The sequence below is a fragment of the Panthera onca genome, chromosome D1, assembly GCF_046562875.1.
Source record: "Panthera onca isolate mPanOnc1 chromosome D1, mPanOnc1 haplotype 2, whole genome shotgun sequence".
Lineage (NCBI taxonomy): Eukaryota > Metazoa > Chordata > Mammalia > Carnivora > Felidae > Panthera > Panthera onca.
Window position 1 is genome coordinate 68387626 of NC_138348.1, and position 17351 is coordinate 68404976.

General features: G+C 39.5%; 1 protein-coding gene across 1 annotated transcript in view; it reads right to left on the minus strand.

Moving 5' to 3' along the window:
* The window catches only part of SYTL2 (synaptotagmin like 2), a 99961-nt gene that overhangs the window by 21745 nt on the left and 60865 nt on the right, over positions 1–17351 (minus strand). The window contains 5 exon segments of the mRNA XM_081790340.1: positions 913–1014; positions 4126–8019; positions 12585–13388; positions 14781–14895; positions 15816–15897. Coding sequence (XP_081646466.1) covers positions 913–1014; positions 4126–8019; positions 12585–13388; positions 14781–14895; positions 15816–15897 — 4997 coding nt within the window.

A 17351-nucleotide genomic window follows, 5' to 3' on the forward strand; every position in this document is an offset into this window, starting at 1 on the left:
AGTTTGGCAGTGGTTAACTTTCATTCAATAAATTTTCTCATGACCCTCTGCACTCCCAGGGGTGCATCTTAGTTTAAAAACAATTAAAAACAAACCCCCTAGAAGTCATGATTTCTAAGTTCACTTGTGTGGCTCACAAGTCCCTATAGATATTATCCTTCATGTTAGTACTCAAGAAGTCCTTCACCAATTAAAGGAGCAGTTGGGGGGGGGGGGGGTTGGGCAGGAACAGTGTGCCTAAAGTATTGCAGGCCAGATAGTCTTTGGGCTTATAGTTCCAGTATCCAAAAGAAATATGTGAAAAGAAGGAATAAAAGAGGACAGTCCCTGAAGCTAGGGACTCATTCATCTCTATATCATGTAAAATTCATCAGACATCCATCACTGTCACATATAACATGGTCACTTCATAACTACTCTTGGTATTAGTCTGTTAATTCTGAATCACAGTTCTGTTGCAGGACACTAAGCAATTTACTTTACCTCTCTGAGCTTCATTTTCCTCATCTCTAAAATGGGAATAACAATTCATCCTCATAGGGTTGCTTATGCCAGTTAAATGAGATAATGCATGTGAAATGTTTAGCCAAGTCTTGGTACACAGTGCTTAGTAAATCTTAGCTATTACTATTAGAACCACTAGCTACCCCAATCTTTTAAAACTCACTGTACTTGAATAAACACTCAAACTTGGATTCTTCAATTCAAGGAAACCTAGTGTCTAGTAACCAAACCTCATGCGCTATTATAAAAGTTCCAGCCACTCTGCTCACTTTGGAAAGGTTATTCTCATCTGTTAATGCCCCCTTTAGGGGCTTCAGTGCACAACAAGCATGCAGTGAGGCCACAGAAGAGCACATAAGCATTTTTAAGCTCAGACTGGGGCATGAACAGTGGGGCAAATTTTCTCACTTGGTGAATCTGATGAAATGTCTTCTAGACTTTTGGAAGGCATTTTCCTAGTAGCACTCTTTTCCAAAGTTTTCAAGACAGGACTGGGTTCTTCTTCTGAACCTGTTACAAGACAAAATCGATGAACACTGCACAATACAAAAAACACCCAAACTCTTAAAAACCAGTGGAAATTGATATCATAGGTTGAAAGCAGGCATTATGTTATAAAGCCTCTATACTTGTATTCACTCTATGAAGCACTTCTAAAAAAAAAAGAAAAAAGAAAAGAAAAAAGAAAAGAAAAATTTCTCCACTCTTGGTATGTCCTTTAAAAACCATTTCCCTGGTCAAGAAATATTTGCAAGCATAAATCATAAAGAAACAAGATTACCACATAAATAGAAGAGTGATCTCTTAGTCGTCTACACCTCTATTTTAGGCACATGATTTGTTCTGTGCCAGACTTTGAATCTTTCCACTTCACTTCCAGCTTTTGAAGACAACCACAAAGTGGTTTTAGGAGCATTAAAATAATTAGCAGAAAACCATAGAAGGCAGGATTCAGATGTTTAACATCTGTGTATAATCAGGTACACAGATGGGCGAATTCCCCAGATGAAGAATGTAGGCTTTTTGGGTTTCATGAGGTAGTAAAGTTTCCAACAAAATGTTGGGAAATGACATGAAATAGTCAACTTTTTATGTAATTAAGTCAATTTAAAGTCGGGGGGGGGGGGGGGGGGAGGGGAGGTGGCTGTATCATGTACTAATACCTGTATTCATTTTTTAAAAAGGCATGTTAGGACCAAAAGAAAAAAAGAAAAAGGGCATAATCTCAAAATAAGAATAGTCCTTTAAATTAAATACATCTAATGTTATAAAAAAAATATCTCTAGATGTCTCTTAACTTTTTCATTTTGACAGTGAAAACTCCATCATGGATTAGCCCTGGTCTGAATATTGTCATTTATCACTGTTGTATCCTTAGTGCCTAGAACAGTGGCTGACAATAAGCACTTCAAAAATGTTTGCCAGGCACGCCTGGCTGGCTCAGTTGGAGAGCATGTGACTCTTGATATCAGGGTCGTGAGTTCAATTCCCACGTTGGATGCAGAGCCTACTTAAAAACAAAAAATGTTTGCTAAATCACTGCATGATTTCATTAACGGGCCAATGAACTTGAGAAGCACTTCTCCACACAGTACTTTCCTGAAACGCATCCCAGTTCTCCCCAGTGTTAACAGGCATTCTAGAACAAATGGACTCTAAGATGAATTAGGTATGAGATGCTCTGTGTTCAGATTTAAAGGTTTCTTACTACAGATCTTCTTATAGACTTTAATATGCTAATAATGTGCATAATTTCCCAGCATTTCCAAATGTATTTAATCATGGAAACTTTTTTTTTTTTTTTGGTAAGGAGCATACTGAGGTATTGGTTGATTAAGAGCTCTGCCACATGTCAAACATGTTAAGTTGCTCACCCAAATTGTGGTGCTACTGTAGCCAGGTTCCTCCCTCTCCCACCCTACCCCCATCTGTTTTCAAATAAAAATTTAGGTTAGGGGATATAAAATTACAACTGTACTAATTTATACCTCTTACTGGCTTATGAATTTTAAATATCTTCTCTAAGCTCTGGGTGGTTATTTAATATTATTTCATTTTTAGATAGGCTTTTTACTGTCTAATTGGTTATCCTGATATACTATAAACAAAGCTATATACATTAGGCAATAGTCTCCAAAGTAAGTACAAATTTACCCTCTTAGGGTCACTTCACCCTCGTCTCTAATGGGGTACTTTAGTAAAAGTCTACTTCAGCATGTTTAACATGCTGACTTATACTCTTGCAAATGTCTGGTTTCAGAGACTGGTATATCACTTTCCTTTGCTTACCAACAACCTTTGTTAAAGGGGCTCCAAGTTGATTAATTAGGATTAAAGGGGATACTTTGGTCAGTTTTCAAGAAGAGAAGACTACAGTTACTTGCAAAGGAAACCAAACCTCACAAGTCATCCACCCAGTAAGACTTACTCATTCTCATCGATGCTGAGGGGACTCAAAAATGACAAATTTTTAAAACTACTAGGAGGGTGACTGACACTAGCTGTTGTGCAACTTTGGTTAAAATGTCCCTCCCAAAGAGCATCCTTTATCATTTAATCACTATAATTGGGTAACTTCTCATTCCTATTTGTCTCTGGGTTTCTCTTCTAAAATGCCCATGTTGATCACAATAGCAAACAGAGACAAGCCCCGTGTCTTACAGCCTGGCTGAAACCACTACCCCCAAGTCCGCTCAGATGAATGTGGTAATCAATTAAGATCTTCATCCATTTGGCCAAAGTTGGAGTCAAAGAAATGCAGCAGGCCAGGCAATGCCTTCAGGTGGAATCAGGTGAAGTCATCTGACCAAAGTCATACTCTAGAGAAGGGAAAGATTCTGCAGATAACTGAACACAAGCGGAAAAGAGTGGCAACAAAACACCACAGTACTATGTATCTGATGGAAAGAAAGTTCCAACCTTGCACTTTGTTCCTGGTATTTAGCCCCTACTGTGGTAAAATATTCATCCTAAAAGGGAAACGTCTGTCCATTTGTGGCACTGTCTTGCCACAAATCTTACTAGAGACTTCTGTGTGGATTGCCCATTAAGAATGAAATTCTAATTATGTCCAGGAGGAAAACTAGCTAGGATGTTTTAGAAGTACTTTCTAAACCCAAAAAGTTCTTTAAAAAATACTTTTAAAACCTAAAAATTCTGTTGTGATTAATGAGAATAAAGTCAGATTCTGAAACACTGACTGTGGGTAAAACTGTCTCTATGTAACTGATTTGATTAAAGAATAAAAAGGAGGCTGGGTGGCTCAGTTGGTTAAGCATCTAACTTTGGCTCAGGTCATGATCTCATGATTTGTGAGTTCGAGCCCTGCACTGGGCTCTGAACTGACAGTGCTGAGCCAGCTTGGGATTCTCTCCCTCTCCTTCTCTCTCTCTTTGCACCCCCCTTCTCAAAATAAATAAATAAACTTGAAAAAAAAGAAGAATATAAAAGGAAATGTAGCTTTTCATTAAGAAAGGCTAGGTAGAGCTAAAGTGATATGAAGAATTTAGCACCATTTGGAATGTCAAATTAATCTCAATTGTAAAAACTGTATCATCTTTTACATCAGCATTCCACAAATCAATTCATTAACCAACAGGTTAAAAAAATCAGAATGCTCACTAGAGGTATTTCTCCAGCTTTCTGCATTGGAACCAATGTTTCCATCTGAAAAATCAGAGTCAGAGAAACCTTCTTTTTCTTCCTTTTTCTCTTCTCTCTTACATGGTGATGCCAGAATCAATTCAACTTTACTTGTTTTTGTAGGGTTTGCTTTGTCTGTCAGGAGAGAAATGGGTTGCCTATTTGTGGACACACTCATTGCTTTAGGAGCCTTTTCAAAGCCAGGTTCCTGAGAAGCCCCTTCTTGAACCCCTGCAACCTCACTTTCACTGTCCCTGTCCTCTGGGGCTATTATAGTTTCAGTGACCCCTATTTTATGTTCCGCAAAGAGCTGTGGGGTTCCAAAGATCTCAACCCCACTGTCAGAACCACAAAGATCTACTGATAAATCAGTCATAGCTTGGTGTCCGCCCAACACTTCATCACACTAGTTGACTTGAGATTTGAGAACATTATTCTTAAGCTTCCTTTCAGAGGCCTCTGAGGCTGTCCAGTAAAAATGGGGCACTGTCTTCAAGAAACTGGCCTGCTCTGACTGTGGACACTCCTTCTCGGGAGTTTCTTCCTTCACTGACAACTGGAGCAGGTAAGAAGGAGTTTCCGATGCTTCTCTAAAAAGTTTCTCAAAACCCATATCAAAAGCACTCTCAGTTATTGATGGCGCCTCAGACTTTTTTACTGTTTCTTTGATTTCCTCAGGATGGAATTCAGAAGCAGCTTGCCTGGGCACCTCAGTACTACCTGTTAGCTTTGATGGAGAAAGAGTCCCTGTATCACTTTCATTTTTTGAGGAGGGGCTTTCAACTGCTTCCTTCAGTAGTTTTTCTAAGCCAGCACTGAATTCTAGGAACTCTGATTTAGGTTGAATAACTGTTTCCTTCACAATTTCTGCCACTTCCTGGGATAACTTTTTGCCATACTGAGTAACAGTGCAATCAGATGAACAAAGGGTTTGTTCTGATGGAGATACTCGGGCAGCTAAGTAAGATCCAATTTTATGAGTTTTATCAGGAACTACGGTGAAGGGATAAAAATCCTTTCTGTCTGGAATTAAAATGTCCATTATAGCCCATGGTGTAGAATTCTGGGGGCTACCTGCTGCCTCAACTCCTTCAGGAAATTCTGCTTTTACTTCTCCAGGCACTACTCCCCTCCCAACTGGATAGCTCAACCAAGCTTCTCTAAGTAGCTTTTGTAATGTAGCATTTACATACTTCAAGGCAGGGTTAGGTGGAAGAATGACTTTTTCTATAGTCTCTGAAATTTCCCTTTGTGAAGGTAATGCCTTATCCTGGGGAGCGAGATGAGCATCCCTGGAATAAGGCATCTTTTGGGGAGAGTTGGCCACATCCCCAAAAGAATCCTTTCTGTATAGATGAGAAGGTCGACCCAATGAGTGAGAACTTTCTGCAGCCATCTGACACAAATCCTCCGTGTTTAGCTGGCACTCACCACTTTCAGCTTTCTGAAGGAGAGCTGCATTTCCCAAAGTTTCTTCCCCTTTTGGAAAAGGAGCTGTTATCTCTTTTTGATAGTCTGATGTGTTGTGACTCCATTCTATCCCTTTTTCATAAACTCTACTCTCTTCAGGCTCAGAGTTGATCCTAGTGGTAACAGGTTCTAACATGGTTGGTAAGGGAGAAGGTGAAGTCCCAGTTGCTTCCCTCAGGAGTTTGTCTAGACTAGCAGTCAAAGTGTTCGGTTTGACCTTTGGAGGAGCTACTGTTTTGTCTACATGCTCATTAATGATCTCCTCATGTCCTCTGTCTTCTCCCTCAGTATCAGCAAAATCTGTGTCATGAGGCCATGTTTTATTTCCAGAAATCTCTCGTTCAGGCACTTGTTTTTCATGAACTTTTCCAACAGAAGTTTGCACGGCTGGTGATGAAGCTTCTGAAAGTAACTTCTGTAAGTTGTCATTAAAAGTGTCTTTGTAGTCTTTAGACAAAACACTTGTTTTTACTATTGATTCTTGTATCTCTTGGTCTGAGTAATCCTTTTCTTCCTTGAACACTGGTGTAACAAACCATTCCGTATTCTTTTTCACATTTTCCTTTGGTGACTCATTTCCTGGCAACTGATGAGCAGACTTTCTGGATGGTCTCAATGGAAATGTGGTTTCGTCTGGTAACACCTGGAGTGTGCCCTTTGAATTTAATTTCTCAATTTCCTCTCTTGCTGGTAATTTTTTTTTACCTGGAAGTGTCCCTATTTCATGGATATTTTTTCCTGATGATTTAATGTCACTGAGTTCTTTGTGTTTCTGGCTATTAAAAGGCACCAAAGGTTTTTGGCTTACTATGGTAGTATTCTTCTCAACATTGTCTTGACTATTTGTATTGGCTCCTAAGTCCCAAAACTTTCTCAAATTCTCAAATTGAGAGTGATTATAGACCTGTTCCATATTGGGTTCATCCATTCTTTCTTTTAGGGACATAACTTTAAAGTTGGGATTTGATTCACCAATTAGGGATCTGTCTTTCTCCAAAGGAGTATATATTCCATTCGCAACATTTGAAGGATGTTGCCATGATGGTAAAGTAAGATCCCTTTTATAATGCCAGCTCTCAGCCTCTGGCAACATTTTTATAGGCTCATTTATCCTATTCTGAAAAGGAGACATTTCACCTGATTGGTCAACTGAAGGATAATTTTTGGATGGACCTGGTTTCTGAGGCCTGGTCTCTTTAGATTTATTCGAGGAATAAAAGCTGGAGAGATGGGCTATGTGGCCATTGTCATTTAGGACCACTTGTTTGCTAATGACTTGATTATATTCAGTCTGGCCTGTAGATAAATTGTCCATGGACTTCACAGGCTGATATGCTTTAGCAGAATGTCGCCCTTGACTGCATGATGATGTGGGTTCTTTATGAGTTAATTTAGCAGCAGCTTTCTCACCTTCCCAAAAAGATATTCTGTCACTTACTCTTTTGTATTTCTCTCTTTGTACTTGGTTCTTGGGAGCCTCAACAGCATCCTGTAATTGGACTTCAGGCTTCTTCCAAGATTTGTCTTTGGCAATCCCACGTGGTGACTCAATATACTCTGGCTCTAAGGAAGCTTTCAGGATGTATGTTTCTTCTTCTTTGCTCTTTTTCTCTGTCTTCATGTTGTCTTTCAAACTTGGTTCTTTGACAAGTGTTGAAGAGTCAAAATTCACTTCTGAGTTTCCTCTACTTTTTTCAAAACCATGAAGCTTAGGCTCTTCTTCACCTAAGGTGCCAACAGCCTTAATGTTGCATGGAACTTGGTCTTCTGCATCAGGTCCTGTGACAGCACTGTAGGAATAGTTACTGGTTGGGGGAACTACCCGATTTCCTTCTCCCATGTTTTTCGAACCTTGGCTATAGTCCATAGTTTTACTCCCTTGATTTGGGTCATAGATTTCACATGATTGCAATATGCCTAGACCTTCCTTGCCTTGTTGGAACAAATTAATAGGTTTGGGTTTGATATTCACATTATTATTTTGGCAATTTCCAGAAGGTAGCATATTTCCCTTTCCCTGGAATGTCAAATCAGATTCCATAGGCGTCAGTTTAACTTTGGCAGATAATAGAGCCTTTGAACCATTTTCTTTTACACTGGTGTCATCTGTCACCAAGGTAGTAGCAACCTGTGATTCTGAGTCTATTTCTTCTTTGGGCTCTATTCCTTGGGGATGTTGGAGAGATGACTTATTGTCTTCTGAATGACAACTTCGATTAAACCAGTCTAGGACTTTAGATATGGAATCATCAGTTGTCTTCCTTATCTCAGTGGCAAATGGATCAGAGTGTGAGGACGTCATTGCTTTTAGGGCCTTGAGAAGAGGGGGCTTACCTTGCTGATGGTCTCTAGAACTGTGACCTGGCACCTGAGATGGCTCAGGCTCAACACAAGACAGTCCATCTGCAACACAGAAATGCTTTTCTAAATAAGAAAAGAGAATGCTTAAAGAATTATTATTCAATCACTCACATTATCTTTTGAAGAGGCACTTTGTATTTGCACTTTCCATACCACTAGCTGTTTATATCCGCACTTTTCAGGGGCTATAATATAAACAATCTTAATTAAGATATTATACTAGAGTTGCTCTATGACAGTAAAGGAAGGTAAATGTAGACCTCTGAAATATGGGATATAGACCCAATTGAGAAATTCCTCTGAAGTCTCTGATTTACACTGAAAATTCATATGGGGGCACCTGGCTGGCTTGGTCGGTGGAGCATGTGACTCTTGATCTTGTGGGGTTATGAGTTCAAGCCCCAGGTCAGGGGTAGAGCTAAATTAAAATAAAGTAAAAATTCATGTGAATTTAGTATTCTGATCTATGTTACATTAAAATTTTTTTCAACATTTATTTTTGAGAGAGAGAGAGAGAGAGAGAGAGAGAGAACAACAAAGCACGAGAAGAAGAAGGGCAGAGAGAGAAGGAGACACAGAACTCGAAGCAGGCTCCAGGCTCCAAGCTGTCAGCCCAGAGCCCAATGCAGGGCTTGAACCCACTAACCATGAGATCATGACCTGAGTCGAAGTTGGACGTTTAACCAACTGAGCCACCCAGGTGCCCCTATGTTACATTTTAAATATTTTCTTCTACTCTCAAATCTATGTATAAAACTGACACTCTAAGAAGATGCAACATGTTGATTTTGTGACTCCACCAATCCACTGGCATACTCATAAACATTAGAGGGGGCTTATACCCACGTTTGAGGAACATAGACCAGAATATTCAGGAGTTGGGAAAACAACTTTCTGGAGCTTCCGCCAGAGTATAAGAATGTTACAATGAAGATATTTGCATTCCTGGGCCTTACTCCTGCTACATTAAAGCAGAATCTCTGAAGAGGGGCCCAGGAATCTTTACTAACAGTTATCCCACTGATTGTTCTACATATTGGAGTTTGAGGACCATGATCTCAAGAGGCTCCTCTGTTATCTTCCATTTCCCTGATATAGTTTGTGATTTTTGTAGTTTCTATGAGCCAAATAAACTAAACTGAAGATGGAGAATGTGATCTCAACTTGTTCCCTGATGTTGGCTGACCAATGGCTAGGAAGCTAGAGAAGGATATTTAAGTTTATGCTAAGCTATCAAGAAAGCAGAGAGAATCCTGTCTGAGCCTTAATTATTGGGCACACAGTACACTTAGGTAAGGGAGCTCAGGTATTTCTCCCCTTTAGTTAAGACTTGGATGTTTCAGGAGCACCTGGGTAGCTCAGCTGGTTAAGCATCTGACTCCATCTCAGCTCAGCTCATGATCTCATGGTTTGTGGGATTGAGCCTGGTGTGGAGCCCTGCCTCTGGCTCTGCTCTGATAGCATAAAGCCTGCTTGGGATTCTCTCTCTCCCATTCTTTCTGTCCCTCCCCTGCTCATGCATGCACATGCTGGCTCGCTCTCTCTCTCAAAATAAATAAACATTAAAAAAAGAGACTCCAGTGTTTCAGCATTTCTCCCTCTTCCTTACAAATGCTAAGTTATGTAATACGTGTTCCTAAAAATTACATCAGCAGAATTTTTATGAAATCAGCTACATTTCAAATGCACTAGAGGACATCTCAATTAATAAAATTTTATCTTTAATTTTAATCATCAACTTTGGCTAAGTGTGAAAACAACAAAGTGTTACACAATAATTGGCACATGGTTGATATTGGTTTCCGTAACTACCCATTGTACTATTGAATATATGTCAATAATTGTGAAGTTCTTTTGAGAAATCTTTAAGAATTCTGTGTTAGTTTGTTTAACAGAAGACTATTTAATGATGGAGAAATGCTTATAATATGCTATACGGAAAAAAAGAAATCTGGCAGTATAAACATAATTTAAAATTATAGTCATGCTTGAAAATTTTTGAAAGGCTCTACAATTAAATGTTAGCAATACTGTGGTTGGGGCGCCTGGGTGGCTCAGTCAGTTAAGCGTCCGACTTCAGCTCAGGTCACGATCTCACGGTCCGTGAGTTCGAGCCCCGCGTCGGGCTCTGGGCCGATGGCTCAGAGCCTGGAGCCTGCTTCCGATTCTGTGTCTCCCTCTCTCTCTGCCCCTCCCCCGTTCATGCTCTGTCTCTCTCTGTCTCAAAAATAAATAAACGTTAAAAAAAAAAAAATTAAAAAAAAATGTTAGCAATACTGTGGTTAATGCTGGCTGATGACATCACAGATAATATTTGTTTCATTCTGTGTGCACTTCTTTTCAAATGTTTTACAACAAAACTATATTACTTTTATTTTTTATTAAAATTTTTTTTTAATGTTTACATATTTTTGAGAGAGAGAATGAGAGAGACAGAGCATGAGAGGCAGAGGGGCAGAGAGAAAGGGAGACACAGAAGCCTATGTAGGCTCCAGGCTCTGAGATGTCAGTGCAGAGCCTGACATAGGGCTTAACCCCACGAACTGTGAGATTATGACCTGAGCTGAAGTCATATGCTTAACTGACACAGCCACCCAGGAGCCCCAAAAGTATATTAGTTTTAAAATAAGAACAGTTATTTTAAATATTTGATGCCAGGTAATGTTTAATTTCCTCTGAGGAGTTCTTTTGTATTTTCCAGGTAGTAATGAATGTGATATTGACTGTCCTGAAGCTCAGAGCTAAAGTTAAACCCTTACAATTCACATACTTTGCATTTATCATTTTTGGGAGCCTGTTTTCTTTTTACGCTTCGTTATTTACTTGTATATATTTTTTTGGTAAGCAAGGCATTAATAAGTAAGTAGAACTTTGTATATAAGCTATAAGGCCAGGAGGCCCATCAATCAAAACAGGTGTAACTGATGATGCCTTCCTCCCAAATTTCCTGGTCAGCTGGGATTTAAAAATCAGAAAACACAAATAGTTAATACATAATTGTAGTTTGTGGGAAAGCAGGTGCAGTTTGAAAAACAGGAAAGGTTTACCAATTTTTTTCTGTGGATTATAGTAAATGAAAATATTATTAAAGAATTTTTTTCATCTTTTGAATAAATATTTAAGTAAACACCATACAATTATTTGCCAGTGTTTATGAAACTTTAGTAATTTTCTTTAGCATGAGGTGTTTTTATTGAAGAATCACCTGCTAATTTTTAATTAAAAAAATATTCCTTTGTGTTCAAATAACTAAAATGTCTGGGGTGCAGGGGGGTGATTGAAAGTGCTCTGCTCTTTAAGAAGAGGATTGATCTGAACAAGTATAAAACTGTAGGGCTGAGCAAAAGTGACTCAGAGTTAACTTAGTACTGACTAATAAGGAAGGAGGAGAGCAAGTGCATCAGACACATGGCTGCTGCTATTGTAAATTTTCTGGACTACAAAGACACCATCATAGGGCTGGATGAAGAATTACTGAAGATGGGAAAGAGTATACAACATGATTTTTTCCATTGTTCCTGTTTTATAAAACATAAGAATTATGAAGTAATCACATGGGTCTGGGAAAACAGTGTCTCATCTCCTGAGAGGTATAAGATTTTCAAGAGAGGGCTAGTTATCTAGATAGCAGGAAAAAGCAGTATTCCCTTCACCTCTCCGCTCACAGCAGCTTAAGGAGAAAGTTCCTTCTGCGCTTTTAACATCTAAGAACACATGGCTGGTGGCCCCAGGCAAGCCAAGGTCTGAGGCTTTTCATAGTAAGTACTAGAACTCTAAGTTCCCATCCTTCAGAGCTAACAAAGTGAAGGTTCTTCTGAGGTTAAAAATAAAGTCAGGGGCTCCTGGGTGGTTCAGTCAGTTAAGCGTCTGACTCAGGATTTCAACTCACATCATGATCCCAGGGTCTTGGCATTGAGCCCCACATCAGGCTCTGCATTGAGTATGCAACCTGGTTAAGATTTTCTCTCTTTCTGCTCCTTCCCTGTTCTCTCTCTTTCAAAAAAAAATATCAAAGTTTGATTAAATGGTAATTGATAAAATAACTGAATAATATATCCTGTACAAAGATATTAGCATATATTTAATTCTTACTCTATATACACACCTTGATTTAACTCAAAACATTATAATTTGTTTAGTTAAATTATTGGTAGCTAACAATTTTTAGTGAAAAGCATAATGGCCAGAAAGTGTGTGTGTGGTTTTTTTTAATGTTTGTTTATTTTTGAGAGAGAGAGAGAGCAAGCAAGCATGAGGGGAGAGGGGCAGAGACAGAGACAGACAGAGGATCAGAAGAGGGACCCATGCTCACATCAGAGAGCATAATGTGGGGCTCGAACTCACCATGAGATCATGACCTGAGCTGAAGTCCAATGCTTAACTGAGTCACACAGGTGTGCCTGGTTTTAGTTTGAGTTATCCCTTTATTTACTGGTGATTATACTACCTCCAAACCCATTAGAAGGTAGTATAATCATTCCCCAGTGGCACCTGCCTGAATTGTAGCTGAAATGTCTAAAAGGTAAAATGGGGCTTCTACAGGGCTGGGCTTGGTCATTCCAAACCCATTGGGTTGGTTTTTATAGCCTGGTAGTAACAACTCTTACCAGCAGGGCTTTTGGACAATTCTGATTTAAGCCTTGACAGTTCTGATGGTTTGGCTTTGTGTTCATTGATGGTAGGTGAATTCTCAATGGACTCTGGTCTTGTAGTTAAAACTTGTGAGGGAGAACGGTGCCCATTAATTGGAAAAGAACCAGAAGTCATTGGCTGACATGTTTCATTTTTTGATGCACTTGGGCTTGAGGCTGATTGATGTAAAGGCAAAGGCTTTCTATACTGGGGAGGTTTAGGGTCATTCCAAAACTCATCTACGTCCACTTTATCTTCTGCTCCAGTCTTCAATCTGTCAGATTCTAAAACACTAAATTCTCCTATGTCCCGGCCATGGCTTAGCCCAGGGCTCTGTGGGAGTTCATCCTTCACTGCACAGAATCTCACATGTTTTAATGGCTCCAGGGAGTTTGAAGAGTCGTCATCTTCCAACGAATGCTCCTTCTCAGAAATTCTCTCATGGATGGTTAGGCCAGGTGACACAATTTTGCTTTTGGGTTCAAAGTTCTGATGAAAACGAACCGTTTCAGAGTCTGTGCTGCTAGAACTGGAGTTGCGCTTCAGGATCCCTCTCGGAGCCCCCCTTGCACCCAGGGAGTCTGTCCTTTGTCTAGGAAAAGGCTGGTTATCATCTTGCTTTAACTCATGTGATTTGTGGAGCATTTTCCTGGCTTTGGGGATTGGAGCTTTGATCTGAGATCCATTCTCAGGGCCTGGAAATGTCTGCTTTGGTTTCTCTAAATTTTGGCTTGAAATATCTGGGATCGACGATTCTTCTTTTGACTCTGACAATTCACCTGAAAATTAAAACATGTTAGGTGATATACCAAATGGAGAATAACCCTAATTTAAAACACCTATCATGAATTTAATGTACATTTAGCAAAAAGAGTAAAATAAAATATTAAAGATAACAAAGTATTCGTGTAAGTGCAGACCTAATTAGAAAGCATTAAAAAATTCATTCATGAACTTCATTGAACTGTACATTTAAGATTACTGTGCTTTACATCCATACTTTGAGGTATTTTTATACTCAGTAAAAAAGTTTTTAGAAAAAATTTTTAAAATTCCTTAAGGAGGCTAAGGAAAAACACAGAAGTCACTTAAAAAATTCACATATGTTGGGGCGCATGGGTGGTTCAGTTAGTTGAGTGTCCGACTTCGGCTCAGGTCAGGATCTCGTGCTTTGTGAGTTCGGGCCCCACATTGGGCTCTGTGCTGACAAAGCCTGGAGCCTGCTTCGGATTCTGTGTCTCCCTCTCTGTCTCTACCCATCCTCTGCTTGCGCCCTCTCACTCTCAAAAATAAATCAACATTAAAAAAAATTTTTTTTTTTAATTCACGTATGGAAACTAGAAAAAGGAACTCAATGTTTTAAAAAGAAGATGTCAATTTTTTTAAAAAAGAAAATCTCTAAAACAAAAATTAGTTTTTTCCAAAAAGTTAAAAAAAAAAAAAATGGGTAGCACGTTCCAGTGCCTTTTTTTCTGTAAAATATTTTACGTAATATAATGTGTATCCAATGGAGGGGGGAAGTACACTAATATTAAAACAGGATAATTGATACTCCAACTCCACTATTTAATGTTAATTTTCTACCCCTTGTCCAATTTTTAATGCCTGAGGGCTCTTCTTATACTTGCTTTTGAAGAGACTGAACTGTCTAGTATTTCTTCTTAATGGTATGGAAGAACGGTAAAATTCTGTAAAAGGCAGACTTAAATCAATTAAGCCACAAACCTGATCAAATGCCTCCTGAGGGACTAGGCTGATAATTACAGATTAGAGGATCATAACATTGTCAAGTGGCCTTTTTTCCTTAAGGCAAAAACTCTTTTCATTTTACACAAAGAATGTCCTCACATGGTACACAGCCAACATGTGCTGTTAAATGAATGAATGAATGCCTCTGGTCAAAAAATTCCCCAGTTCACTGAGGGGGAACCTAAGGCCTGGAGGTCAAACAACAAGTGTGAGCTCCAAGACTGGAATGCGTGAACTTCCAGTTTCTAAAATTTCTGCTTCCTTCCCTCAGGCAGGAAACCAATGGGCACAGTAGAATAAGAAAATCATCAGGACTTTTCACTTTCTCTTGAAAGTTCTTTTAGTTAAAGGAACTCTGAGAATTTCCGTTGGTCCACAGATAACAAAGATACAAATATCTAGTCCATAAAAATAATATTTACCTTCTTTTGAAGTCTGAAAGAAACCAGCCTTTCCATTTTTTGACGGCTCACTTTTGGTTTGTTGAGATAAGTGATCTTCTGGCAACTTGGAGCTATTAAATGGGTTCTTCCTTTGCTGGGGAAAAATATTGTTTATTAAACTCATTTTAAACGTCATAGCAGCAACTCAGTGTTAACAAATGCTTATTAGTTCCAAAACTTGATAGTTTCATCCAGTAAACTCTGTCTGGCATGTTTGAAAAATTACTGTCCTGGTTAATGTGGCTGACACAGAATTACCAAATATGCCAGACCAGAATTAAACTGTATAAAATATACTCAATCCCAGAGTCCTACAAAGTTAGACCAGAACCAGGCATTCAAATCTAAACCTCACATTTTACAAAGGTGAGAAAACTTGGGCCTGGTCTAGGTTAGGGTAAAGCTGAGACTGATCAGGGCAGATTCCCCCAATGCTCTTTCTACATAAAAGACTCTCACTGTGCTAGATTAAAGCTGAACTAAATACAATTGTAACTTATCTTTCCTATAAAGATTTAAAAGACACTTATCAAGGTATTTGGAGTGCTTCATAATCACTATTATGATCATCAATTCCAATGACAGAAAGGGGAACAGTAAATAGAATTTTTTTATTAATATAAGACTGAATATGCTTATTGTCTTGACCTTCATAAATTGGCAATCCCCTCCCATAAGCAGAACTCTAACAGAGATTCAGGAAGCTATGAATAGGAACATGGACTGATATGGAACTAACAAGCTACTTTCCGTATGCTTAAAAGCAGCAATCCCCAACAGGGGATTTTTTTTTATTCTCTAGGGCAAGAAATCGGGGTCTTCAGCAATGTAGAAACATGGTATTCACCAACTTTTTCACCACAAGAGTGACTTCTTACATAAAATAGTAAAAATTATCTATATTTGATACAAAAAAGGACTACAAAATCCTCTTTATATCATGGTACTTTGATACAATGAGAAAAATGGCATTCCTGCCAAAAATGAGACTTTTGGAGTCTGAGCTCAATCTACCTTAGCCGGAGACACAGCTGACTTCCTTGTGTTTTCCTGGGACATATCAATCACGGTGGAAGCTGGATTTACCACGCTAGAACTGCAAAAGAAATAATAATTCAGAGAATAAACCCTCACCCTTTGAGGAAGCATAAATCATGCCTCTGAAGCTGAAAGCTATTAAGGCAGGACAGGAGAGGAAGTTTGTAAAACCAAACTGCCGGGAAGGGAGAGAGAGTTGGGGCCTAGATCATTAAGCAGCAAAGTGAAGGCAGAGGCAGAGCAGACACGAAAGACAGGCATGAGACAAGCAAAACCATCAGAAGCCTTGAGATTTTTATCATGGTACCAGACACACAGGAGGTTCACAATGTAAATTTGTAGAGATGAACCCATCTCAAAGTCAGAAGCTAAGGTCAGGTGCAGATGACAGGGAGCAACTTATCTCAAGGCGAGGGGATGTCATTGCTGAAAATAAAGCCCCAAAGAGTTTCAGGGCTTGGTTTCACAGAATGGCAGTGGTCACTCTAACTCAGGCAGGAAATAACTGAAGGAAAAACTCTGGTGAGACCAGTGACTTGACAGCCGATCGAAGAGATGCTGTGCAGGGAGGCCGGTACATTCAGGCAACTTGGTGAGGGCTCTCAACCTAACTCTCCTAACTCAGGCTGGGCAGTGAGTTCTTATTCAAATACAAAAGGGGTAAGGGCAAGCACAGCAGCCAAAAGATGGTGGCAGGTAGAAGCCTGGGGCTGGCTCAGAAGAGTGAAGAAGATTCTCTACCCAAGGGACAGGACAGCCCCAGGGTGAGAGCACGGTGAGAGTAAATGGAGAAAAGGGAGTTTAGCAGGGTTCCCTCCTGAACAACCACTCCCATGGCTATTAAGGAAGAAAGGAAAAAGAGAGTCAGAGTGGCCCCGGACAGACAAGAAGAAAACCATCTGTTCAGACTTCCTGCTCCAGTGGCCTTGCCTCAGGCATAAAAGGTGAAGTCACTACTGGCTGAAACCACTGTGCCCAGGTGGACTCCACCTGTCCTCTTAGTGACATCACAGACTCAAGAACTCGGAAAATACCTAAGAAGGCACCGGCTTTTCACCATGTAGCAAAGGAACTCGATGTTGGGGAAAGAGAGCAATTTTCCCCAAAGCCACAGAGCCCTGCCCAAGAATATGGTTACTCAAAACATGGGCTACTTGTTCCCACAGCTTCATTTCCTTTCTTTCCCTCTGCACTTCAATTGTTATTTTTTGCACAGACTTAGTCCCAGGAAAAGGATGAACTTTTGAGGAAGCCATTCTTCCTTTTGTTACTCTCTTCATTGTTCCAGAAAGGAATTGCGGCAGTTGAGGCAGATGTATATAAAATACATCTTGATTACATGGATGTGACAAAGAGGGGAAAAGGATGGGGAAGGGAAGGGCAAGGAACAAGAATGGGAATTTATAATGGAGCTAGAATTAAGGCTCATAGAAAAACACATTGCAGGAGGCTATTCTTACAACAGTGGGCACAAATTTCAATCAAGGTATCTATCAGCCAACATGAAAACAA